This window comes from Pomacea canaliculata, linkage group LG5 (assembly GCF_003073045.1).
Source record: "Pomacea canaliculata isolate SZHN2017 linkage group LG5, ASM307304v1, whole genome shotgun sequence".
Lineage (NCBI taxonomy): Eukaryota > Metazoa > Mollusca > Gastropoda > Architaenioglossa > Ampullariidae > Pomacea > Pomacea canaliculata.
In genome coordinates this window covers 19,296,333-19,322,118 of record NC_037594.1, presented here as the reverse complement: position 1 = coordinate 19,322,118, position 25,786 = coordinate 19,296,333, and the positions used below count along the sequence as shown (strand labels likewise).

The window sequence follows — 25,786 nt, the reverse complement described above, 5'->3', positions numbered from 1 at the left end:
GTTAAAAACAAAAAATCAAAAGTATTTAGTAGCAACAATGGAGTAGAAAAAGCTTAAGATATAAACTGATGTTTATTTAGTTTTTAAAAATGAAATCTTACCTTGGCAAATTGAGGTGTAGGAAAAGTGGAAAAGTCAGTGCGCACCTGACCACCCGTACGATTGGCTGCCAATAAAGTGGTCACTTGTACCTGGAGCTGTATAGTATGATACATCACAGGTCAGACAGCTAGAGACAAATGCTAGTCAAAAGCTAAATTGTAGCAGGTACACATAAAATAACTCAAACAATTTAATAAAAATTACTGAAAAAGCATTTACAGCTTCTACATATTAGCAGTACTTTTGAGATAAGTGCATTTTGAATACCTCGGTGGTCTTTCTCTCCAGTTCAGTTAGCCGTGTTGTTCTCTGAATGAGCTGCTGAGCTGGACTGCTGTGGTCAGTGATAGGGACAGTGCCTGCTCATAATAGAAGCAAGAAGATATTTGCCATCAAGTGTTGCATTAATAGACACTACTCAATTAGATAAACATCAGACCATTTGGAATCAACATTGGTAATTGGTAAACTACTATTTAAAGTGGGTCTTGATTATAATTTTTTGTCATACAGTAATGTGTTATTTTAAAGCTGAAAATAAAATTTTCCTTATCAATTTTTTTTTAACCCTACCATTAAGAGTTTAGAGTTTCAGCTGCTCTTTAATCAAACAAATTTCTGCTTTGGTCAGTGGGAGAGAGAGGCAGAATGGATGAAGGAGGCAGAAAGGATTGGAAATTACTTTTTGCAGCTGACATGAAAAAAGTTAGTAGATTAATCTGGCAGCAAGATTTATTTTAAAACCTTAAGTTTGCGATAGTCCATAACAAAGCAAATTTCTTCATTATCTGAATGCTCAATATCCACAGTCTCCAAATGGGACTCTTATAGGTAGTGCCTAGGGGACAAAACAGATTAAATTCAGGAGGAGGTTACATAGCAACCAAAGGCAACAAGGCTGGGAAGGACGGGGGCAAAGAGAACTCACAAGAGCAGAGGCAGGGCCAAGGACATTTGAGTTGTACAAACAAGACCAGACACATGCCAGACAAGCAAAGATGTGGCACCGAGTAGAAGAACCCCTGGGAAAATGGCACCAAGAGAGAGATGGCTTATTGCAGGGGAGACCTGGTAGGTTCCTGATGGGGGTCGCAAACAGAAACAATTGTGGAGGGCTGGGAATGTGCAAGAGAAAGGAAAACTGGTCATGACTGATGACAATGACTCCTGCAAACCATCACCCTACCTGCAGCAACTCATCCCTCCACTCATCCAGCTATCCTATGCAAATTTCACAGCCACATAATGATAAACAGAAGCAGCATACAAAGGAAGTGTAAATTAGAAGAGGACTCAGATTAGTGATAATCTGCATAAAAATCTTTCATTGTGTTGAAAAACAAAGCCCACGTGAACAGCTTACAAGCCAGGCAGTCAAGCAGTAGATTGGCAGGATAAGAAGCTGACAAAGGGAAGCATCTGTGTAACATAGCTAGCGAAGGAAGCAAAATGACGTCTGAGCTCTTTCTACTTATAAGAGTTACTTAGCTGAGGGCAAATGCTCCTGGGTATAATGGATCCCACAGTGGCTAGGGGTACTAATGCCCACTGACCAGGGCAGTAGTTAAAGAACAGTTGTGGTCCCTAAACTTCTAATAGATGGGTCATCTTCCTTCTTCTTGTTCCTATTCACCCCTAGTGAAGCATAAGGCCGCAACCACACCCCACCATCGGACCCGGTTCTGAGCATCCCTTTCCAGTTGGGACCATGTCATGAGAGCTGTCTCTGCCTCTCTGTGGACTGATCTACTCCACGTCTGTCTGGGTCTCCCAACCTTGTGCCTCCCATGTGGGTTCCAGCCCAGAGCTTGTCTTGTTAAATTGTCGGCTGGCTTTCGTAAAGTGTGACCAATCCAGCCCCACTTCCACTTCTTGATGTCTTGGTTGGCAGGTTTTTGGTTGGCTCTCACCTACAGGTCTGTATTGGAGATCTTCTCAGGCCATCTGATGTTGAGGATGCAGCGCCGACATCTGTTGACAAATGTCTGTATCTTGTTGGTGATGGCATTTGTCACACGCCATGTCTCAGATCCATACAGAAGGACTGACTTTACATTTGTATTATAGATGCGGATCTTGGTGTGTAAAGACAAAGCCTTGGAGTTCCAGATAGGTCGTAGGGTGTGGAATGCAAGCCTGGCTTTGTTTCTTTGGCTTCTTACATCTACATCTGTACCTCCATCTTTGTTGACTATGCTGCCAGGGTAGGTGAAACAGACTCTGTAATACATTCTCCATGTAGTTGGAGTGGGGCTTCTGGCTTGTTGTGATGGGTCATCTAGTAAAGCTAATAAAACATAATTAAGGACTGCATTTATAGAAAAATGAATGCACTAGCCACTTTACCTGGTTTCCTTTTGGTAATGTCAACAATGCTGGGACAGGCACTAAGTTTGTTGGCTTCCTGTTAAGACAGAAACAAAACTTTCCACAATAAATCACAATAAAAAAAAAAAAAATGGATATATCCACATGATCCATTGTGACCAAAGATGGCACATGCACAAGACAAGCCATCAACAAGCATTTGCATGCATAAACATAATTCTGAATATAATTAAATGTTCTCCACAAAATTCTTATCAATTTGTTCAAGAAGAGAAAAAGCCTCTATGGTCCAGAAAAAAATTCGGAAATTAAAAAAAAATTATACTGACTGCCAGGAGCTTTCCAGTTTTGCTAGCTAACATTCCTAGTTCCAGACGGCCTGGTACAGAAGAAGGGAGTTCCTTTAGGCCTACATGTCCAGTTTTACTGCCTAGGCCTACTGGTTTCACTGGCAGATGGATGGCTGGCATGTCTGATAGCTGACTCTGCCATGAAGCAATATAAATTATCTGATTTAACGCATTCATAGATGACTGTAAACATAATGTATTTATGTAATTTATATGTCACCAACAGTTCATGATAGATGTGTCAATGATATTATTAAGTCATGAGTGTACATCAGGGGTGCCCAATCTACAGCCCGCAAGCGACATCTGGCCCATGAAGGTGCCTCATCTGGCCTGCTCATCCACAACATAATTTCATTTTTAACGTCATAATTCTGGTAAAACCACCATGTTCTGGCCTTCAAGATTTTATATCATGTCTAATGCAGCCCTCGGGCGAGAAAAGGTTGGGCACTTCTGTTGTGCATGAACCAAGTGTGCTAGTATGAGTGGTAGGAATACTTTTTTTTTTTTTTCTGAAAAAGTTTAGTTTCCTTTAACAGTCATTACCACATAAGGCTGGCCCACAAATGAGGCTGATAAAAACCCCATAGGGCCTGCATCAGTTTTAACAACACACTACTGACATCATACAAACTAGAGCAACCTCCCTCCTCCTTCAAAGTTAATGCCTCACCCTCATTCTCTCTGCTTTCAGGCGGATGTTTTCTCTCTTGCAAAACTGCAATGCCTCCCGCAAAGACTCCACCTACAAACCAAGATTTATCTTAAAAGAGTGAATAATTGCAACACTACTACATGAAAATAAAAAAGCCGAGTTTTTTTCATTTTATATCTGCACATAAAAACTAAACATGCTAATTATAATGAAAGATTACTGACCATCATAATCCAATATATTTCAGTGGAGTCAACCAGCAGTTTAAAAGACATTAAATGTATGTTTTTTAGACACATACCTGGTGAATAAACTGGGGAGAGTCTGTCAAACTGGTTGTGCTGCCTGTTGTGCTACCGACAGGACTGGGTGGCTGGCCAGCTGCACGCATGAAAAAACATATTTCAAGAGAAGCAAAACAAAATTTTGCCACAAAATAGAGTGAAATTTTATTTTTGTGAACAAAAATACTATTCAGCACGAGATGAACTACAAAACTTATTCAGAATGCATTACAGCTATCAAGCTGCAGTTTCTTGGTTGATGACATGCATTTTACTTGCTGTTTAGATCAACAAAAACTGACAAGAAATAATGCACACATGCATTCACCTAGGATGGATGATTATATATTTTTGGACAGTGAGCTAGATACAAGACACAGAAATGAGCAAGTCCAGTCTAACAACAGCATCAGATCATGTGCTGAGAGAGAAAGAAGGAGAGGCTCAGGGTGAGAGTTAATGATGAAGATATCCAAAAGGATTATTTCTCAAGCTTACTGCCATGACTAGATGACTGTCGTGTCAGCCCTTCAAGAAGTGTTTTCTTTGACAGCACACGCAATCGTTCTTTTAGCTCAGATTTTTCCTGATCTAGGTTGTCAATCTCTCCCTGCAGTGTGTCATAAGTCTCCTCAAATTCTCTGTCCACAAAGGCATCATACATACAAGTTAGACAGCACTGAACAGAAAGATGAGTATGACTCATTTTAGGAGATCTCCATACAGTCATGTCATCTAGCACATTACAAAGAACAAAGGCAAATACAGCTGCATTTCTTATAAATATTTGTGTAAGTTTTTCATAAAAGTTCAGTTCTGCCTTAATGAAAGCTTATCTATTCTCACATTCGCATCTCGCTTATTCAACAAACACTGCCAATATGCAGATAACAATTAAAAAAAAAAAAAAAAGGACTAACTTTTCCTTTTTCTTGAATTGCACATTTGCCTCATCCAGTTTCCGCTGGATCTTTTCAACACGATCGTCAGCTTCTTTGCTGGCATTCTCCAGCTTCTTTTCCATTAATCCCAAACGTACTTGTTGTTCACTAAGCTCTTCTTGCTGAAAATACAAAGAAAAATTTTCTGGATCCACATCCAACAGTCTGTAAACTGTAACAAATATAACCACTGCCTTCCTAGGTTTCATTAGTACAGAAATTCTGATTTTCACTTTTGTAACTTCCTCCACAGCAAAAAACATAACAATTTCCATCGAATGCAAACTTTCAGATCTTCATTCGGTGAAATACTTCCCCCCCCCACCCTAAAAAAACAAACTCAAACCTTTATTTTGAGTTGTTTCTTGATCTCCTTTAGTTCTTCATCTTTCACATCGAGTTTGGTACGCATCACTTCCACATCCCCAAAGTGATTCTTCATTGCTTCTGCTCGTAGGCGTACTGGTGCCAAAGTCTGTGATAAATTAAACGTATGGCAAAGGAAAACTGACTTTTATGTTCTTCCCAAAAGTTATGTCAACATATGAAGCTGAGTAAAATAATCTGATTACAGCACATCCAGTTACTTGGTTATCAATGTTTATCACATCTATCTCACCTTCTTGTCATGTGTTCCATCAAAATCATACTCTCCATTCTCCATTGCATTAGCCAGCTTATTCATGGTGCCCACCACAATGCCAAATGACATCCTACACAAGATTCATAAAAAAAGAGCTAGGTATTTAAATTTTCTGACAGAGTTTTCTTTAGACAGAAAGTTAATATTAAAATTTAGTAGAATGTAAAATATCCACTATTTTAGGCTTTAATTCACAAGCTTACTAAACTTGTATGCAGATAAAATAAATCTTAAAAGGCAATATTTGTCTATAATTCAAAGAAGTTGATTTTTTTAACCACCTCTAAATCAGAAAGTTGGTGACATACCTCAGACACTCATATGGTCCAGTATCCTCCTTGCCATACACTTTATCAGTTGCCTCATATGCTAGTTCCTCCATCTTCTTGGCCAATATACCTTCCTTATCTGTTGACCAAAGAGTAATAAAGGTAAGTATATCATGGTTAAGACACAATTGGTAAGTATTCATCAAACTGCCACTAACCTGGTCAACAATATCAAAAAGAGACAGATAGCCCATGGGCGACACTGAATATACCCAACTGCCAAATACATCTAAAGCTTGAAATCTGTTTGCCATTACAAGATTGCTAAAAGGATTCAAAAAACTAAATAAAATATTTAAGATAAATATTATTAATGCTTTCCTGCAAAAATGAACATTTCTAAAATAGAAACTGTATTAAAAAGGAAAGTTTCAGCACATATGAAAGACTGGTTATTTATTTCAACAAGAAGTTTCTGCTAACTAGAAACCGATTTGTCACCAACATTTTCTTATAATATAAAACAACTTTTCGAAAGGATAAAATCTTATTATTTAAGTGCACTAAAAAGAAATCAAAACACTACTAACATTTTCAACATATGTGCATTAGAAGTCACATATGAGTCAGTAGGTGCTATAACTACAGGCCATCAAAGCAGGACCCTGACCAAAAATAGTAGTCAGATAAGCAAGAGCATCTCAGAAAGAAACTGGATGCATTATAAGGTCAACAAGGCCATGCAGTGCAGTTTTCCCCCAAGACTACTTTTATTCATAAAAAAAGCCTTTGTTTGCCTTAAGAAAAAGCAAGATGACAATCAGTCACATGCTGTTAGCCAGAAGATATAGCAAGCCTCTTCACTTCAAAAGAGCAAAAGTGATGTTGTTCTACTTTATGATAGAACCTAAAATAATTTGTCTTTGGTTCTTCAATTTTTAAAAAATAATCAGCATGCTGCTAAATGTTCTATTATTTTTTTTGAGTTTTAGTCAGCTTTTCCTCTTAATTTTGTTTGTAAAAAGTATGTCTTTGTAAAAGTCAGCGACAGGTTATTCAATTTTTCACAACAGATTCATAGGACACTCATTTAAAATTCAATTAATGATAAAAGTCAATAATTTTTGATTAGTTAAGTCTATAAATGCCAACATTTTATCTGAAAAATAAATGTGACCTATTTTTTTTAAAAACCCACCAAGTCACTGATGACACCATTTCACAAGCCTCTAAAGATGACCAAATCATAAATGACCTCAATACAAAAATCTTTGTAGAGAAATATATTTGTGGTGAAATATGCAAAAACTGCCTATAGTAACTCAGATCATGACATCTTTCATGATATTTAGTCATAGGAGACATATTGATGCCCTTAAAGCCACTTGTACATGTTTCTAAAAACAAGCCTGCATTCAGGCAATGCAAAAAATAAGAACCCTGTGTATACTATCCCTTCATTAAGGGACCCATCACCTTAGTACAAGAAATGCTTTGATCTGCAAATGAATCTGCAGCAGTCTCACAGAACAGAAAGACATTAAAAAAGCCCTGTAGGCCAATTGCTTGTCAAATATTTGAATAAATTAGTGTGCTACCTTTTTTCTTGGCTTCAGCTGCAGATAAATGGTTTAAAAAAAAATATTTAAAATGCAATGTTCATGAAATGAATGGAGTTCATATGGGAGATAGTACATGACCACAAATTTTCATGCAAGAATGTAAACATGCAACAGTGCACAAAACCCCCAAAAAAGCAAGATACAATTTTTTTAAAGTCTAAAATTGCTGTAAGGAGATATTCCTGGCAGCTGTAAATGGTAAAGGTCAGCAACAACAATCACAGCAATAAAGATTTCTAATGTTGTGATTAAATGAAGTGGACACGACAGGACTGATGCCTGGTGAAAGGCCTGTACTACACAGGAAGATTAGAAGTCACTGAATTAAGAATTGGTTTTATAGCAAACATCTCTATAAAAGCTACATGGATGGCTGAAGACATTTTAACTTCTGTTCTTACAATTCCCTGCTGGGAGACATAATAAAATTACAGATGATTGGATGGGATCACCATTCCGAGACTCTAATCTATGCTCACTTTCCCAATCTACTAATCTAGCATATGATTCATTCATGGAAATTATACAGAATATGTTTGTGGCAAGAACCTGGGTTGTGTATTAAATTTATAAATGTGTTGGTCACTTTTCATTGCAGTGCAGCTTTTTGAGTGTAAACAAACTTAAGATTATTTTCTATCTATCCCAATTCCATCACCTCTTTTCTAAATATACATATGCAAGTAATATCCCCAGTTTTGATTCCAAATCTTTCTACCCCAAAAGACAAAATCTCATCATCCTCAAAAGATGAAATATAACGTTCGGCTGTTCAATGCAAGTGAAGCTGAAAAATGTTTGGCACTGACTTTGGATAATGTATAGAGAATGATCCAATATTAAAACACCCATACTCTTTCTCTCTCTTCACAGCAGTTACTTAAGCAGTAGCATGAATTTACTGATGTACCGAAATAAATACCTAAAAAAATAGCAGTAAATATCTGCTACCTCACAGGAGTTTCAGAATTCCTCTAGAATTCTGCTAGAGGCAGATGTGTCACCTGATTAGTACACATACACACACAAAAGAGATGTGCTAAAGAAAATATATGTCATTGCTAAAAGGAGAAAAAAATAGCCACTCGACTACAAGCTGGCATAATGATTCAACAATAACATTTCATGCTGCTTTTCTTATAGCTCAGATTGCATGACCATTACACGTTACCAATCCTATTGCCAATGCCAATCAGTATAAATGATAGCCATGTGAATAAATAAAAATACACAGTACACAAACATCTACAGCAGAACAAATTTAGAATGTTCCTGGAGATTTTAAAGGATGAAGCATGACAGTCACAGCCAATACAGTTTTCAAGATGAACAGAAACATTCATTTAAATGAATGGGTGCAAAATTTCACACATGAATTTTTCATTAACTCCTCCCCCGAAACTCCCTATATAAGCACAATCACAGTGAGACAAAAAGACAATGCAGCACTGACAGACTGACAACAGCATCAAACCCAAGGCAAGGCTTGCAGTTAGCTCAACAAGATGACACAAGAAATCTAATTAGATTATAAAAGTATTGAACAGCTAGGGGCTATAAACAAGCAGTGTTTTCATAACATTACCCTTTATTTTTTCCAACTCAGTTAGTTTTCCGCCTAGATGATAAGAAAAGCACTGTTTTAATTCTTAATGTTTACATTTATTTCCTTCTGAGGGTGAAGTGTGGATCTGTGTGTATCTTTACTGAGCACGTGTGCATGTGTTTGTATGCAGGCCAGTAGAAATGTGTTTGCATCTCTCTCTCTATATATATATACACACACATACATAAGTAGATATAAACATTTAATTGCATGAATCAAAATACTTTTAAATGCATATTTTAATATTCCAACAATAATACAGTTCAAATTTAATAAAATCATGCTCTAAATAGCACTATTTAAGTCCCAAAGAGTCAACTTATTTAGACTGGCCTTGAAACATTATCTCAAATCTTGTTGTGATAGTGGGCAGCAAGATACTCAGGATGAAGTAGATGTAAATACTTTTATGAAAGTATTATCACTTTGATTTAAAACTGAATTCAAACACTTATTTCAATTTTTTTTGTGATAATGGCAGCAATTTACCAGGGATAAAGTGGGTGTAAATGCTTTTATCAAAGGAGATTATTTTGATCTAAAAATGAATTCAAACATTTTCATAAGAAGCTCTTAAGTTAAAATCCAGGAAAACAGCAATAAAAAACATCCCCAGAAACCGTTGCCTTTATCATTTTATTCTGCATAGGGAAATAATGGCATTGAAATATATCCCTGTTGATTCCTATAACCCTTAGCATAGTTTAAAAAAAGAAGTGTCACTACACATGAACTTACTATGCTACCAATTAATAAGCAACAAGTCACCTGAATGTAATTAAATGTTAACAACAATATGCAGATTAAAGATTAAATCTTAGCTAATTATCTCTAACAGTATTAATAGACACTTTTACAAAAAAGAAAAGAAAGTAACCCTCCCCACCCCTGAGCTAAAAAAAAAAAAGCCACAAAGCAGGCAACAACTTTTTTCAATAACTGTCATAGCCAGAAATAACTATGAAACATCCTGTCAATGCTTTGATGAGAGTGATAAGAAGCACTGGCCAACAAACCCAGCAGAATAAATGCATATTGTCCTGATATTTGATATTTATCACATGATTATTTTGTAAGTGATCAAAGTAAAAGACAAACATGTGATAGCTGACAAATGTTTAAGCACTCATTGCATGAGTCTAATTGCACACTCTTTAATCTAAACCACTCTTTCAACTTAACTTCATAACTTAAGCAAATAAAGCTTTGCAAACAATTAACATGAAACCAAAGCAGCTTAGGATTAATGGCAAATAAAAACAGAGATAACACAGTATAAAGTACAATTAAAAGAACAGAATAGTGATAAATCATAGACAACTATAATGTTTCAAATCAGGAAACTGAAGTAGAATACCTGTCATGATGGCTGCCTGATGCATTGCTCCAGAACACACTGCATGCAGTGTGCGAGAAACGCGGGTGATATTATTGCTGCTGTCCAACAACAGATCTTGAATCTGAAAGCCACCAAGACGTAATGTCTGTCAGCAACTGTACACATGCCAATTAGTTTTAGCATGTTGCTTTAAGCTTTACATAAGTCCTTCTAAACTTTTAATTTGCTTAGAAAACACTCATGACAATGCCACCCTTTATCTGGAAATTACCAAATTTTATGCTTTGGGTCAAGATCCTGGATTTTTCGTCAAATGTTTACTTTTTGACGCCCTCCAGTAGAAAACTCAGCAAACCTGACATCTCACACCTAAACAAAACTATCTTACATCTTTTCCAAATCTTAATGGTGTAGCCATGGCAGAACCCTCTTGAGGTAAACGACGTTTTATCTGCAAAATAAAAACTTAAGTCAGAGTGTCACCTTATATACATATATGTTTTTAAGAATACCATGCATGAATCATCATATTAGGCCAAACAAAAATGATTCCTTTTTTTCTTCCTTAAATGATTGTTCTTCTATTATTTCAGTGTTTTATGTTTCTTAATTTAATTTTTGTAATGTACAAGAGCAGAGAATGCATACCTTTCTTGCACACATACGGGTGTCATTGTTGCAAGTTTCCAGATCTCGCAAAAGAATGGAAAACTCACTCTGCTCCTGACCAGGCTGTCCAATCAAAATAATTTGGTAATGTACACATCAAATTTTTAACACTAAGGGTAAAAAAAAAGCTTCCAATTTGAAATTGCTTAAAGCAGCTGTGAGTATAAAATAAAAAAAAAATATTTGAACCAAAAAAACAACTGTAGAAAGAAAGTGCAGCAATAAAGTAAGAGGCTTCTATTTTAACAAAATAAGTTGTTTTTACTTAAGGTTTCAACAATTTTTATAACTAATTCTCTATGCTTTGACATACCAGCAGCAAAATCTTGAGCTGAGAAATGTCGGTGGCAACACAATCACAGGCACTTAAGACAGTGCGTACATTGTCACACATCAAACTTGTACAGTCAACTCGTTCACTTGACAGATGTACAGTGTATAATTGCTGCAATTGTAAAAATCAACATGATACATATTCTGCAGGTGCACATTCACTTCATCATGAGAAAACACTAGTGACAACCTGTTATGTTACAACTTGGGTAAACCTTCTCACATAAAAGTAAGAAAGATGCATACACAAAAAGATGATCTGTAATGCAATGAAAAAATATCTAGAGAATCAAAAACTGAAAAAACGTAGTAATAACAATGTTCATAACCTAATGAGTCAGAGGTGTTTTTGTTTTGCAAATATTTATTCTGTGATTGCTTAATGTGATCTGCATTCATAATTATAATATTTCTTTCACATTTCATATCCATCCATTAACATGGGTATCTTCACAAAGATGGCTCAAATTCTATAGCAGAAGAAATGTTATGTTACCTGAAAGAATCCAATAGACTTCTCAAGCATTTCCAATGACACTGTCTCATCCAGCTGAATGAAATTAAAAAAAAAAGTTAAGTCAATGCTGTTTCTAGCAACTTGCTTATGAAAATTGAAAATCTATTCTATACCATATAAACTGTGCAAAGATCTTATATTGCCTTTAAAAATAGGGGAGGAAAACTCAGCCTGGATGCTTATAGCCTTTTTGATAGCTTATTTGCATAAAAAAAAAATGGTTATAAATAAGTTCCAGTAACAAGGAGAAATATCAGCACAATTTTTTTCTGTTAAAGGTAAGGTTTAAAAAAAAACTTATCGAAAATAAATTAGAATACTGTTTCAATTGTAAAATAAGAAATAAAAATAGTGAATGTTTCCATAAAATTAAAAATCAAAAGAATTAATGGGATTATCTTAAATCTTTCATGATTAATAAACATTTTATTTTTGCCAACCTGATCTTTTCTCAACATTTCAATGAAGTGGTCTAAAGTCTTCTCATGTGCAGACATCTCTGGCAGCAAAGTACCCACTTTGATGAACAAGTCAACACTGCAGTTGTTTAAGGCACTGCAAAAATCATCACATTAAATGCTGTATCAATAGATTATTTCTTCTTAAAACTTGACATAACAAGGTCCTAAAGGTTGTCTATGCATCACACACAAAATTTAACCTCGCCCCACTCTCATTCTTGACATGATTCAATGCAGTGACAACTGAATACCACAATACCGCAGATAGTACTACTTAAGACTAATTATAAATCAGATAAATATAATTATGAGAACAGAACCTTCAGAGAATACTCACCTCTCATACTGATGCATAGTAGTCTGCAGAGAAGAAAGCAGCAGAACAAGATGGTTGGCAAAACTAAACTGCTCTGCTTTTGAACCTTTTAGAACATGATCTTTCTCAATTTTCTCTACCACTTCAAACTGCAAACAGCACAGAAAAATCTAAGCAGTTGATATTTCTGAAGCAGCATTGTTCTCCAGTTCTTTCACTTGTTCAATCTGCTCATTCATGCCTGTTCACATGCACAAACACACACACTATCTTTATCAACCAATGAATATGTCTAGCATCTCATAACTGAGGTTAAAAACATGTAAAAAAAATTACCATTTTTGATAGTAAAATTCCTTTCTTTGAGTGTTTACCAGAAGACATGACTATATGGAGTTACCCTGACTAGCTATCTCAATTCTAGTTGTTTGTTCTCAATTGGTCAGACCTGACCAATGAACAGAGAGAGCACATCCCGCTGTGACCAGCCAGTAAGCTCTTCTTCTCCAGTTTTTTGTTTGGCTGAAAGACACCCACAGGTGGGATGCAGGAGAGAACTAGAAGGTTAACTCATCTGGCAAGTATTTTAAGAAAGGAATTTTATTATCAAAAATGGTATTTCTTTTTCGTACTGTCCCAGATGACATGTCTGTATGGAGAAAAAGTGGGGGGAAAATAGTAGCAACATGAAGAATTTTAACATACTTTAATTCCAGCCGGGAGGCATAGCGCAAGACCCCACCAAGCTCAGTTATTGAGGAAGAGAGGCAGAGCAGGTTTGCCGAGCTATGCTTCAGGCAATATGCTGCACCACAGACACTGCCTAAGGTGTCCAGAGAAAACGAATAGTGTGCCAGGTCTCTCAAGTAGAACTTAGCGAACATGGAATCCAAGGTAAATGCACAATAAGCACACTGGGTCCTGTAGCCTAACTGGGTCATGGGGACCTGTCCATGGCAGCGGAAGCATGATGACCTCCTGAAGAAAGAGGTGTAGGTGGTGACAGATCTAAGCGCCTCTGCCTGTCAAATGTTTTTTATCTTTAAAACAGAATAAGGTAAGGCTAAACAGCATTAACGCCTAGTCCTAAGTTAATGCAGAGAAGGACAGGCAGTCGGTACTGCGAACACATTCAATAGCAGGAGACTTCACTGTACTTCACAGGCCACATGGCTTATCCAAAGAGATAGCAAAAATCAAGGTAGCTGACTCAACTGCATAAAGCTGGGCGAAAAAAAAAAATGGAGGAGGAGAGCTCACTGGCTCACAACTGCGGGATGTGGGGTGAGTTGGCTGATTTTATGCTCTCCCTGTTCATTGGTCAGGCCTGACTAATTGGGAGTGGACAGGTGGAACTGAGGCAGCTAGTTGGGATAGCTCCATATAGTCATTTCATCTGGACAGTACAAAGAAATGTAGCACTGTAATTAGACAGGAAAAAGATTAAGAGGGACAGCTCTTCTGCCTTTATTGAGCAAATCAAAAGACTGAGCAGCTTCAATCTGATGATCATTGCAAACTTTTATATATGTATGTGTGAGTGTGTGAACATGCATGTGAACTTTTAGCAAAAACCTGACATTAAAATTATTATTAATGTTTAGGGATACCGGTTACAATGTGAAGTAAACTGAACTCTTTGTAATAATACTTCTGTAGCTAGCTCACTTAGCAGCTTCAAGAGGCAATCATGGGAAGAACATGCTTTATCAGTAGTAGTGATTTATTCATGTATTATATGGACCTATTCAAAAAAGAAACACTTTGCTGTGGAAGTACCTTGTCTTTGACCTGTGAGGCCAATAAGTCTGCCTTGTTGATGATACGAGGAACCATCAAAAGAACGCAGATTGCATCATGGTCTCCTATTAACAATTACAAATATTTCTTTTTTCATTTTCGGCATATTAACTTCATCATCGGTATTTATATAATTTGACTTAACAATAATATAGTCTTTTCTATTACTGCTTAAACTTTGCCATCAAGATGTCAGCATTTCCACACATTAGCAAGCTAAAACAAAGATGCCTGACCTCCACGACCAAGGAATGCTTCAGGCATAAATGACAGCAGCATCTTGATGTGGGATGTTGCCTGCTGCACTTCAAGTCTGCGTAACTCCATATCAATGGTCTGAGAAAAACAAAATGACAGCAGAATATACTTTCCTGTATGATATAAATAAAGTGTGTGTACTTGTAGCTGGATTTTCCCTGCTCTGTAAATGCTTCAATATGCACTTGTCAAAATTGACTCAGATTACATTTTATATACAAATTATGACATATGGTCACCAAGTGAGAGAGTTTAAGAACGTAAAGATATGTATCTGTGCAAGGGTGAACACAAACACATAGCACAGGAACAGGATGAGATTTAAAAATGACTTAACTAAGACAGAAAGTAATGACTTGCCTTGGCAAAAGCTTTGGTCTCTGCAAACTTAGCTTTGAAATCAAACAGCTCTATAGTTGGTGTTTCAGCTTTGCTTTCTGATTCCAGCTGTTTGCTGCGCAGCTCTTTGTTTGCTTCCTGCAATAACACAAGTATAACAATTACCACGTGAATGCTCTACGTACGGAAATATGCTCAGCATCAATTCACAAGATGAACAAAAACACCATAAAAACTGCAGCTGACCTGTAGCTGAGCCACCAGACTACGGAACTTGTTGATTGTTGTCTCATAATCTGCCATAGTTTCCTGCATGGCATCCAGCTTTCTCTGGCACTACAAAAACACATTTCAGTAGGCACATTCTCATGTGATAAATATGATTTAACATACAAGGTACACAAAACAGGAAGCTAATGCCTTAAAAAAATTTTAACTTTAAAAAAAATCAAACAAAGGCTATGATAATGATTCTCTCCTTTCCAAACGAGCATACATTGAAAAAAAAAAAATGCACAATCTTTAATATTCTGGAAACAATCACATCCTTACCTCACCAAGGCGCACATGTGTATTGTCTCTTTCTTCTCTCAGTTCCAGCTCAGTCTCCCGTGCATTTTCCTGCAGTTCTTCATTCATTTCATTAAGGGCTTCCTGCACAGCAGTCAAAACTCTAAATTCAGCTCTGTTTTGTAATGTGTGCACAGGCAGACTCATACACATACAACTTGGCTGTAAAGTTACTGCTCTCACAAAAAAAAACCAGAAAGTGAAAACTTACTAAATGTAGTAACTTGATAATGATTGATTATGACAATGATCAACTTTATTTGTCCCAGTGGGCAATTTCAACATGGGAAGGTGCTCTAGTCACAAAATAAAAGTAAGAATAAAGTTTGTTGCAAGGTGCAGTGTTAAAAGATATCAACATGAAAAATATTAGCAAAGAAAAAAGAAAGCAAGTGACAATTATATATATATATAATATAAAACAAACAACTTACATCAAGAATAACCATGTGCGCACCTACAACATCACACACACACCTAGGGACACACCACTGACACTTTATCTAAAGTTGAGAAGCTGGACCGCAGATGGCACAAATGATTTCAGGTGTCTATTACTTTTACATATTGGCAATGAATAACGTTTACATAAGCTTAATAGTATAAAGTCTCTCGTTAGTACATGTTCAGAGATTGACAAAATGCTAGAAGCTTTCCTTACTATTGTTGATTACTAAATCCCTCTGTTTGATACCAATTATCTTAGAACAGATGTGGACAATAGACAAAACTATAAAATTTTACAAAATTATTTTAGCGTTAATGATGATCTTAAAGCACTGCCAATGTGCATTTCTTCCTTATTCAATTATTTCTACATCAACCTGCTTGCCATAAACCCAAATAAACAGTAACTGCTGCTAGCCTCACCAGGTCATTCTTCTCCTCCTCCAAAGCCTCAATTCGCTCCTCCAATTGCAAGTTCCTGTCTGTCAGTTTTTCCACCATTTCCTCAGCTCCTAGTGCTGCATCAACCTGCATGTGTGCACACACATGCACTCAGATTACAAATTAAAATTAAGAACTAAAATTAAATTATGCTTTAAGGAGACTTTAAAAAGTGATGAGTAGTTTGTATTTTGAAACAGCTACAAAAGAGCAATACTTTTATCTTGGATGCACACTATTTAAAAGATTTGCCTAAACCTTTTCCTCTTCCCTTTCACTTCTCTTCACTATGTCAAAAACATGGGCAAAGATTGTGTAGTTACAAGAAACTATCTCCAACCTTGAACTGCTTTATCTTCATGCTCACCTGTTCTTTTAGCTCAATAACTTGTTTCTCAAGTTCTGAAGATTGGGCTGTGAGTCGTTCTTTGTCACGTTGTAGCTGAATTATTTCTGCCTGGAGTTTCTCATTTTGTTTCTCCAACCGTTGGCGGTCTGACTTTTCTGAGGTCAACAGGTCACGCATTCTGGCACCCAGCAAGTTATAGTTGCAGGGATAAGGGTTATGTTCTTTGTTTCACTAATTTCCTCTTTTTTTTTTTAGCAAAGATGGACAAAATAGTAACAAAAACTTATGCTATGTTTTATGCTCTGATACACATAACTGGCATTCACATTATTCACTGAAGAGATGGAATCATGATAATGTAGAAAGGACAGGGATGTTGGATCTTACAAATACATGGTAAAGCAAGGTAGAATTACTCACTTCACAAGACCCTCTTTCATCCTCTCATTCTGCTGTTCCAGCTGTTTCATCTCAAAAGTAGCAGCTACACCTTCTGATCCTAAACACAGTGCCACACAATGTCATTGGCATCAGATTATTGCTTTCTCCCTTTTCACTAAGCTACTTAATCATTAGACAAGCTAACCAAATAAATGTAGCAAGCATCCTCCAACAAATCAAGATGTTTCAACTGAAACACAAATGGGTAGATACATTTTAGAAAAAAATTGTCACAGTGACTGAGTTCTGATAAGAATATTGTCTAGCAGCTTTTAAGAGTCTGTGTGTACCCCTAATAGGTGAGGTGAACCTTGATGAGAATCTCCAAAAACAACATGATCTCTTTCAGACCATAATTAAACAGATACAGTTCACAAAGGCTACTGCATGCCTTTTTCGCTGATTTCACCACGTAATAGTTCCAGCTCTAAGGTGAGTTCTTCTATCTTTTCCTTGGCTTGCTCCACTTCCTGCTGAAGAGTTTCTGCCTGCTCACACAGATACATGCATGCACGCACGTGCAAACACACACACACAAGCACAGCGTACACACTCTTTACAATTGTGTAAACAACTTATAACTGATAACCATAATAAATTACAATTATACCACTATTGCTCAACTAGCAATATTTAAAATCATTTTATTTCCTATTACACTGGTCAACACATTTTTACAAAAGTCATGTTACTGAAATAAAATTAGTCATTTCTTATAAATTTTTATGTGCTCAACATGAATATGACAATCAAAACTGGATCTAATTTGTTTGTAATCTGCAATAATTATTGGGTACATCACCCAATGTATGCTAACAGTAACTGACCTTTGGTTAATACGTGTAAAAAATGTCATAGACTATGTCATATATTTCTTTCCGTCTCTTGTACAGCTGTTTGGGAGCATCTCTGGGGAGTGTCCAGTAGTGGTCATCCAGCATGGTAATGGACAATTTTCCCTGGTATCTTTTTCCCATTGTTGCTATATCTTGATGAAAAAGTTTGCCATGTTCTTCACTAACCATACCACAGTTGTCAGAAGAGAAATTCAGATGGGAGTGAAAGAAGTGGACCTTTAGAGACATACTGCAGCCAAGTTTTTAATGCTGCATCAACATGTCTTGTAATAGTTCTCTGTAGTTTTCTGTCCTTACATTCCCGAGAAAGTCTGTAGACACTAGGCGAAAAGCATTCCATGCTTGTTTCGTATCATCCTACAGCAAGTTGTTAAACTGGTCATCTTTGAAGAGCTCTTGAATCTGAGGTCTCACAAAAACTCCCTCTTTAATCTTTGCCTGATTCAGTTAAGGGAATTTTTCATGAAGGTATCAGAAAGCTGGCAATGTCTGGTCCATAGTTTTTATATGCACCTTGCAACAAACTTTATTCTTACTTTTATTTCTTTTACTTTGTAACTAGAGCCCCTTCCCATGTTCACTTTCGAGGCATTAGTGTTCTGTATTGTAACTAAATGGATAAAATAATAACAGTTTTATGTAGAAGCAGCTAAATAATAATAATGTGAACTCATAATGCACAGCATCCAACCACGATAGATAAATGTCTCTGCATAGACCTATAATGATAAATGAAGGGTAATAGCCAGTGGACAGTGAGGTAGGTATAGGGACATTGAAAAACATAAAGATGAGGCACAAGAGTAGAATTTTAAACAACAGATTAAAGTTTGAAGGGATATAAACAGTGTAAGATGGAGTCGTTACATGATAGCATGACTGTTTTCAGAAAGCGTTTGAATGTAGTCTTTGAATCCGAGTGGTGAATGTGATGAGGAAGAAAGTTCTACTGCTTAGCAGCAGAGGGCCAGAATGTCCATTGTCTGTATGTGACTGTCTTTGTGGGAGGAAGGGTTAGAATGCACGAAGTCTGATGAGGAGTCTGATTTCAGGCAGGAATGTGGACAGACAAGAGTTCAGTAAAGTAGTGGAGGGATGGAGCCTTCAAATAATCCACAGCATAGAGTTGAGAGCTTGTAGTCTATTCCAGCTTGAATTGGTAGCCAATGAAGACAGTGAAGAAGCGATGTGACATGTTCAGATTTGCGAGTCTAGAAAACAAGACGAACAGATGAGTTCTGAACTTTTTGAAGCCTATCAATGAGATACTATGGACAGCCACCAAAAAAAGAGTTGCAGTAGTCTAATTTAGACAAAACAAACGAGCAGATGAGAATTTTGGTTGTTGAGATGGACAGAGTATGGCGAATAGTATGCAGAAAGACAGATGTGAGAATGCTGATCAAGAGACATGTCAGCAGACATTATGTAACCTAAGTTACATGTTGAAATAACAAAAGGAACATCAGCATTGCCTACCCGAACAGAGACAGGTAGGAAGGCTTAAACTGTATCCCACGAAGTCTGAAATATTTTAAATGCTCAACCTTTCTGAATGGGCTTTATATAGTACACTGCTGACAACAGCTTACTTCAGCAGCCGCCTAGCAGTAGTACTGCACTACATCAGAAAATGATGCAATAAATTCTGAATGATGTGTGCACGACAGTATTATGCAATATTAGATCATTCTAGGCTTATTTAGGAAGTTGTTACAGTCCTGGATAAATTTACATGCTGAAACATAGAAAAAGAACTATATAAAATATCTTCAAAACAAGAACCAATAAAAATGCTAATGGTCATCTTCATGTTCAGCACACCAAGATACTACAGATTAGGACCTTTTTAAGTCAGTAATAATTTCAGTGTTGACCAGTGCTACCGGATAGAGATACAGCTTACAAATATATGGAACAAAAAGATTAAAGATTGTAATTTGTCATAATTTCTTACCTTTTCTTCTGCCATTTCTTTATCCAGTGCAGCCATTTCCATGGATTCAGACACATCAGCCATTTCATCCTTGTACTGATCAAACTCCTGACGTACATCTTGAGCTTCCTGTAATGCAGAAAGGTATGCATAAGCAATTAACTGTTCAATGCCATCAAAACAAACACAATGTGTAAGGTGCACCAAAATGAAAATTCTTTTTTGAAATGAATGCGATTGCATTCAGTACAAGTTATTTCCAAAATTCATAGTTAAAAGAGTGAATAAAGCAGCATAATGGATTCCTCAACTGTCTGCTTCATCAATAAGCAAATAGTACAGCTACCCCAACTTACTCATCCCATGCAAGTTCCAGCAGTAGCTGACTATCCATGATAAAGAAAATAACTTTAATAAGCAACAGCAGACAGTATGTCCCAGACCAAACAAAAATATTAAAGTAGCCAACCAGAAGACAGAAGATGTAGCTTCAATACAATCTTTATTCAGTCCTCTAAAAATATCCAAACTCTTACAATTATCATTCAAAACTATGAGTACATGACATTTTTCTGTCATGTAACATGTAAGGATATTATGTATAAAGCCTTTTATTCATCAAAAATGAGATATTTAAATCGGGCTGAAAGGGAGTCCTGAGACATGTGTGAAAAAAGCGTAACATCACCACACAAAAGTAGTTTCAGTTGCAACATAAAGTTAAGCACACTGGTTTAATCTCTCCTTCAACCCATTTTTGCTCTTGAGCCCCACTTCTACAAACAAGACCATGAATGTCCATGGACATGCCAAATTTGTATATATATTTCTCAGCTCTCCCACTGGCTATAGTCTTGAAGATGCAATTAACTGTCCTACCCACAAGGCAAAGTGCAAGAAGCTGTGGCTAAAGGGAGTGGACCTTCACACCAAACTCTTTTTGGGAAATGATCTCCCTGCACTGCCAGCTTCGCAGCATCCCTCAGCAAGAGGAACTAACGGCACAGATGGCGAATGCAAAAGAATAAAAGGAACAGTCATCGTATCCATGTATACTCATGACATCAGAGTGTTCGACCTCTTTCTGAGCATGGTAATCTTTGTATCCTAAGCTCACGAACAAAAGGGCATTAATTGGTCCAGATTTGGAAATGAAACCGTACCCTCTACTGAATACAGTCATATAGATCTGTAATATAAACAGTCATTAATTCTGTATCATAAAAAAATCAGCTAATTTGTAAAGAAACACTGTTAGTTACCAAACATTGGACAGAATATAAGAAGTTAGCAAGGGTACTTGGCATAGCTCAAGCTGTCACTGTCAGCACCAGACCCACGAACAGTCAGGGACACCACTGACTCTAGTGAATGCAAGGTGAGCAATGCTGCTAATTGCTGCATTGTTTTGACTCTCTCTCTCTTCCCCAAATCCCATCTCTCAAAGAACATCCTCTGAATGACTTGTAAAGTTTACATTTGCTTTGCTTATAGGACCCAAAGGTAGCATCTTATAACAAGAAAAAAAAAAACAAAACCAAAAACAAACCCAACACCCTCCCCCCATTATAAACAATGCTTTTAATGTCAAATACATAAAGCATAGTCTATAGGACACCCACAGACTAAAAAAGTCAGCCTAAATGGCATGAATCTATATATTCACCCTCTCTCACTCAAGCACATACATTTATACACCACTCAAACCCTTCCACATTTTACTATGTTTATAAGATAATGTGGAAAAGAAAGTTTAAGTTGCTCTTTACTTATCACAATAACAAATTTATTTACACTCATTACATTTACTGAATACAAAGATAATGCTGAACGTTTCCCTCATTATTATAAAAATATTAGACCCTCTTTGCTCAAAATGTTCTTTTGCAGTTTATGCAAGAACAAACAGATGTGGCTGAAAAATTAATCATAGTATGGATTAGTACCATGTGTAATTGCAACATGTGACTTTATTTTATTCCTTGTTGCTCCATTGAGGAGCATAAGGCCGGAACATGTGACTTACCACTAACAAAAAAGAAAAATTAAACAGAACTTACTCTGTTTAATATTAATAAAATAACAAAATGCATTCTACCTTTTTAAAAGCCTGTAGCTGTCTCTGCAACTCAGCATGAGTTTCCTGCATTTTAGACTTGTATTCTTGAAGCTAATCAAAGACAACAAAGAACAAGAGTTAACAAATAGTGTTTATTATGTTATTATTATTTTGTTATACAATTAAAGCTGAGATAAATGACGATTCAAATTGAGAGACAGACAGGATCTGCCACACAATTATCTTCTGCAAAGTTCAATGATTCCCTTCACCTGCTGAAGCTGTATTCTCAGTTTGTCTGCTTCTTTTAGCTTAGCCTTGTCCTCAGTACGGCGTAACATCAGGGTCTCCAACTTCTCCTTCAGATCACGGACTTCAGCCTGCAGTCCTTCTCTCTCCTGCTGGTTTTGCACTGCAGCTAACTTTTCATCTATTGATGTTGAAAGGTTTGTAACCTCACTCATCTATTCAAAATTAACAGACACACAAGCAACATGAAAGTGATCCAAAATGTTTTAAATCATTTAATGAGATAATAGCTATAACTATATATCTGATACATATATCTTATGTTGGTTAAACAAATATTTTTTAATATAGTAGGATATAGCATGCAAGAAACAAGTACATTAATGACCAACAGGATCTACACTCTGCACCCTACACTCCATCTCTAGCTGCAATCCATGAAAAGGAAGTCATCCCTTTGATCTTTTAAGCAAACTAGTAAAAGTGACCATGTAAGACGACCAGGAAAAAGGGTACAAATATCTCAAGAATGTTTTTTTCAGATGCTTGGAATCAAACCATTTTCATTTATCACTGATGTGAAAAACTGTAGATCAGTCCACTGGAACATACAGAGAGCTACGCCAGCATGATGAAATTTATGTCAGTTTATCTTGGACTCTTCTACCATGAAATATTTTGCACCTCCCGTTAGTAAGTACACAAGAGTCCCCTCTCAATGTGAAATGGCGAGTCATCAAAATGCCTTCTTCAGTCTATCTGGTGAAAGCTAATTCAAAAGGACTTTACGATTCCTACTTGTGTTGGTAGCGGATGTGGTGATACTTTTGGTGGTGAAGGTGGTGGTGCTTCAGCCACAATAGCTTCTTTATCAGGTGGAGGAGTAGTAGACGAAGCAGGTTTAGGCAATCCTGTAGGTCGTGGCATTACTGAAGACTTAGTTACACTTGCAGGTTTTTCTCCTTCTGGAGTGGACTCTTTACTATGTGGAATGCGTGATATGCTAGGTTGTGCAGGGGTAGATGTCTTGTCTCCTGCAGCAAGGGCACCCTCAATGCTATCTGTACCTGAAGAAAAAGAAAGCCTCTGTTCTAAAAGCAGTCAACAGCTACAGTTATCCCTTCCAAATCTATGTTCCCCTGTTATCAGGAAAATCTGCATATGCTTTTTTTTTTGGTCCACCCTTTGTAGAAAAGTGCAAATTTGTTCTTAATGGTATGTGTGCAGTAACTTATTGTAAATTTGTAGTTAATTATTTGGTTATGGACTATAATTGTGTAAGGAGTAACACTATTTTAAAAAATATAAACATGAAAAATTAAACTTGAGAGGTAAAGATCAACGCAAAATCACTGCGAGATAGCACATGAGAGACTTCCATAAACATACCTAGCATCCCAAAACCAGTGTGCGTCCGTCTTTTTACAATAAATTATTATTTTAAGGAAAAAAGTTGTGTAGCTGTAAATTTATGCTATCAAACAATAAAATAATACTATAAGGTAAATACATACAGTCGAACTTCTATAGTTAAAGCTTCAAGGGACCGATGAAATAAAACTGAGTTACGGAAATTTCGAGTTAAGGAAGTTCATCAAAAAAAGAACATTTTCTTCACTGCTGACTTATCTTTATTTCTGCATGTGCTCATGCATCATTGTTCCCAGCAAAAAAGTCTATTATGGACATCTGATGACTATTTCTCTTCATTTCTTTTAAAATAAATGAGTTGATGACAGATAATGAGTAAAAAATGTTCGTAGATACATCTCCACCTGACTCAATCAACGAACAAACATCATTCAGCATGGTTCTTGCCTTCTTCAGGGTTGGAGGGAGTACATGATTTTACACTTTCCGAAGTATTTTCAAATGGTTTCAACATGCTGACCAGCTTAAAATTATTAGAGTTGTGGAAGTTTTTGGCCAGCACAATTTGAGCTTTGGAAGTTGAATATGCTTTGTTTTAATGGGAAACCAACTAATTGATTTTTAAAATTCAAGTTAGGAAGAATTTCAACTTTTGTAAGTTCGATCGTATTATGCACTTATGTCTTTTTAAGAAACCTCTACATGTCTTGTCTTTAAGTGCTTGAATTCAAATTCTTTATGCAAATTTTAACTTTTTACTTAACTTAAAAAAAACAACAAAAACAACAGTGTATCTTTCTAGCATTAAAAGATAAATATTTTGACATTATACAATACTACACATTTTTTTTGTGTGTTGTCTGCTGTCATTCTGTGTTGTCTGCTGGTCTTTTGCATGTCATCTGTGGTTTCTGCAACACTCCAAAACTCTTAAATTCCTATTTAATTTCTTATGCCAACCTGTTATTTATTGAAATAATGATAGGGAAAGCTGCAATAAGAAAGGAATAACTGTACACTGAAGCTTATTTTTCTTAGTGTAATCCTAATAGTACCAACAACTATGGTCTGGTGCCTTGGTAATTTACAATGTGAATCATCCCCATTAGCCATCTACTTTCTGATCAGGTCACAACAAAGAGTTCATTGTTTGAGTTTGAGAAGTTCTCTTGCAGAGATAAAACCACCCCTCTAAATCAACAGAAAGCATGCTTACTTTTGGACATATATCCCGAGGGTGGTCTCAGACCAGATCTACGGGCTGGGGTAGCAGATGGTGTAGCCGCTACAGTTGATGACGGAACTGCAGGTGTTTGTGCTGCAGGAGATGCTGATATTGCTGAAGGTGGGGGAGTCTGATCCTCCAATGCACTTATCTATTAAAAAAAAAAAACAAAAACCTTGATATCGTTGTAGCTTACATTAAACCAAACTCTGATATATGTAACACATAATATAGCTGTAAACACATTCAATATGATGATGGCAAAAAAACAATAAACAAGTGATTTGAGTTAGCTTAAATTAGGTTATATAGCTTTTACAGGATATATATAAAAAAAATACTATATAAATATATTTTGCACTTATTCTGGAAATTTCGCACATACATAAGAGTTATTGCCTGTGTGAATATATATATATCTCTAAAAGAAGTACAAATTATTAAAAGCATGATTTACTACTTCATACCTGAGACTGCCTTACAAATATTCCATGATTTTCTGGACAGGAGAAATATGTTTTCCCCTGAACAGTGCCATTATTTTTGCCCCTTGGTTCATCCAGAACAACTCCTATCCATTTTCCTGTACAGATTGCAGGAGAAGTACTTGTTGAAATATCAAAGAAAAAGTATAAACAATGATCTAGATGGCTTAACTCTCTTCAGTTTAAAAGGTATTCCTTAACCACCAAGCAAATAAGTCTTTCATCTTTTAATAATCGACAGCACTAGTAAGGTTTAGGCTTCTGCACATTCCAAGACTATTTTATAATTATCTGAAGGATAACTTATCACATCTTATCACAAAATATTTAACAGTTCTCATTCTTCTAATATGATATATGCATTAAATGACACAATTGCTTGTTTCAAATATATTCTTTCTATCAGTATTAGGGAAGTTAAACAAAATGAAAACTCTTCCGGAGCATGCTCTTAGCATTTAATAACAAGAACAAAACATGGACAGCATATGAGGGACAGGAAAACAAACAAATAACATATG

At 36.3% G+C, this 25,786-nt stretch overlaps 1 protein-coding gene across 3 annotated transcripts in view; it reads right to left on the bottom strand.

Moving 5' to 3' along the window:
* The window catches only part of LOC112563498 (dynactin subunit 1-like), a 29,687-nt gene that overhangs the window by 3,035 nt on the left and 866 nt on the right, over positions 1-25,786 (bottom strand). Inside the window, exons 3-36 of one of the 3 annotated variants that reach the window (XM_025237417.1) lie at positions 25,248-25,363; positions 24,772-24,931; positions 22,983-23,251; positions 22,208-22,399; positions 21,975-22,046; positions 19,898-20,005; positions 17,475-17,571; positions 17,063-17,141; positions 16,661-16,820; positions 16,276-16,380; positions 15,388-15,489; positions 15,082-15,171; positions 14,857-14,973; positions 14,475-14,574; positions 14,218-14,303; positions 12,460-12,587; positions 12,102-12,216; positions 11,641-11,694; positions 11,125-11,256; positions 10,791-10,874; positions 10,531-10,593; positions 10,161-10,263; positions 8,783-8,815; positions 5,615-5,714; positions 5,283-5,376; positions 5,010-5,138; positions 4,643-4,785; positions 4,221-4,363; positions 3,740-3,819; positions 3,457-3,528; positions 2,760-2,915; positions 2,449-2,506; positions 370-461; positions 102-197 (exon numbers count right to left, since the gene is read on the bottom strand). In XM_025237417.1, coding sequence (XP_025093202.1) covers positions 102-197; positions 370-461; positions 2,449-2,506; positions 2,760-2,915; positions 3,457-3,528; positions 3,740-3,819; positions 4,221-4,363; positions 4,643-4,785; positions 5,010-5,138; positions 5,283-5,376; positions 5,615-5,714; positions 8,783-8,815; positions 10,161-10,263; positions 10,531-10,593; positions 10,791-10,874; positions 11,125-11,256; positions 11,641-11,694; positions 12,102-12,216; positions 12,460-12,587; positions 14,218-14,303; positions 14,475-14,574; positions 14,857-14,973; positions 15,082-15,171; positions 15,388-15,489; positions 16,276-16,380; positions 16,661-16,820; positions 17,063-17,141; positions 17,475-17,571; positions 19,898-20,005; positions 21,975-22,046; positions 22,208-22,399; positions 22,983-23,251; positions 24,772-24,931; positions 25,248-25,363 — 3,728 coding nt within the window. Of the gene's footprint in view, positions 1-101; positions 198-369; positions 462-2,448; positions 2,507-2,759; positions 2,916-3,456; positions 3,529-3,739; positions 3,820-4,220; positions 4,364-4,642; positions 4,786-5,009; positions 5,139-5,282; positions 5,377-5,614; positions 5,715-7,173; positions 7,192-8,782; positions 8,816-10,160; positions 10,264-10,530; positions 10,594-10,790; positions 10,875-11,124; positions 11,257-11,640; positions 11,695-12,101; positions 12,217-12,459; positions 12,588-14,217; positions 14,304-14,474; positions 14,575-14,856; positions 14,974-15,081; positions 15,172-15,387; positions 15,490-16,275; positions 16,381-16,660; positions 16,821-17,062; positions 17,142-17,474; positions 17,572-19,897; positions 20,006-21,974; positions 22,047-22,207; positions 22,400-22,982; positions 23,252-24,771; positions 24,932-25,247; positions 25,364-25,786 lie in introns of all 3 variants that reach the window. The other 2 variants (XM_025237418.1, XM_025237419.1) reach the window with 2 other exon arrangements.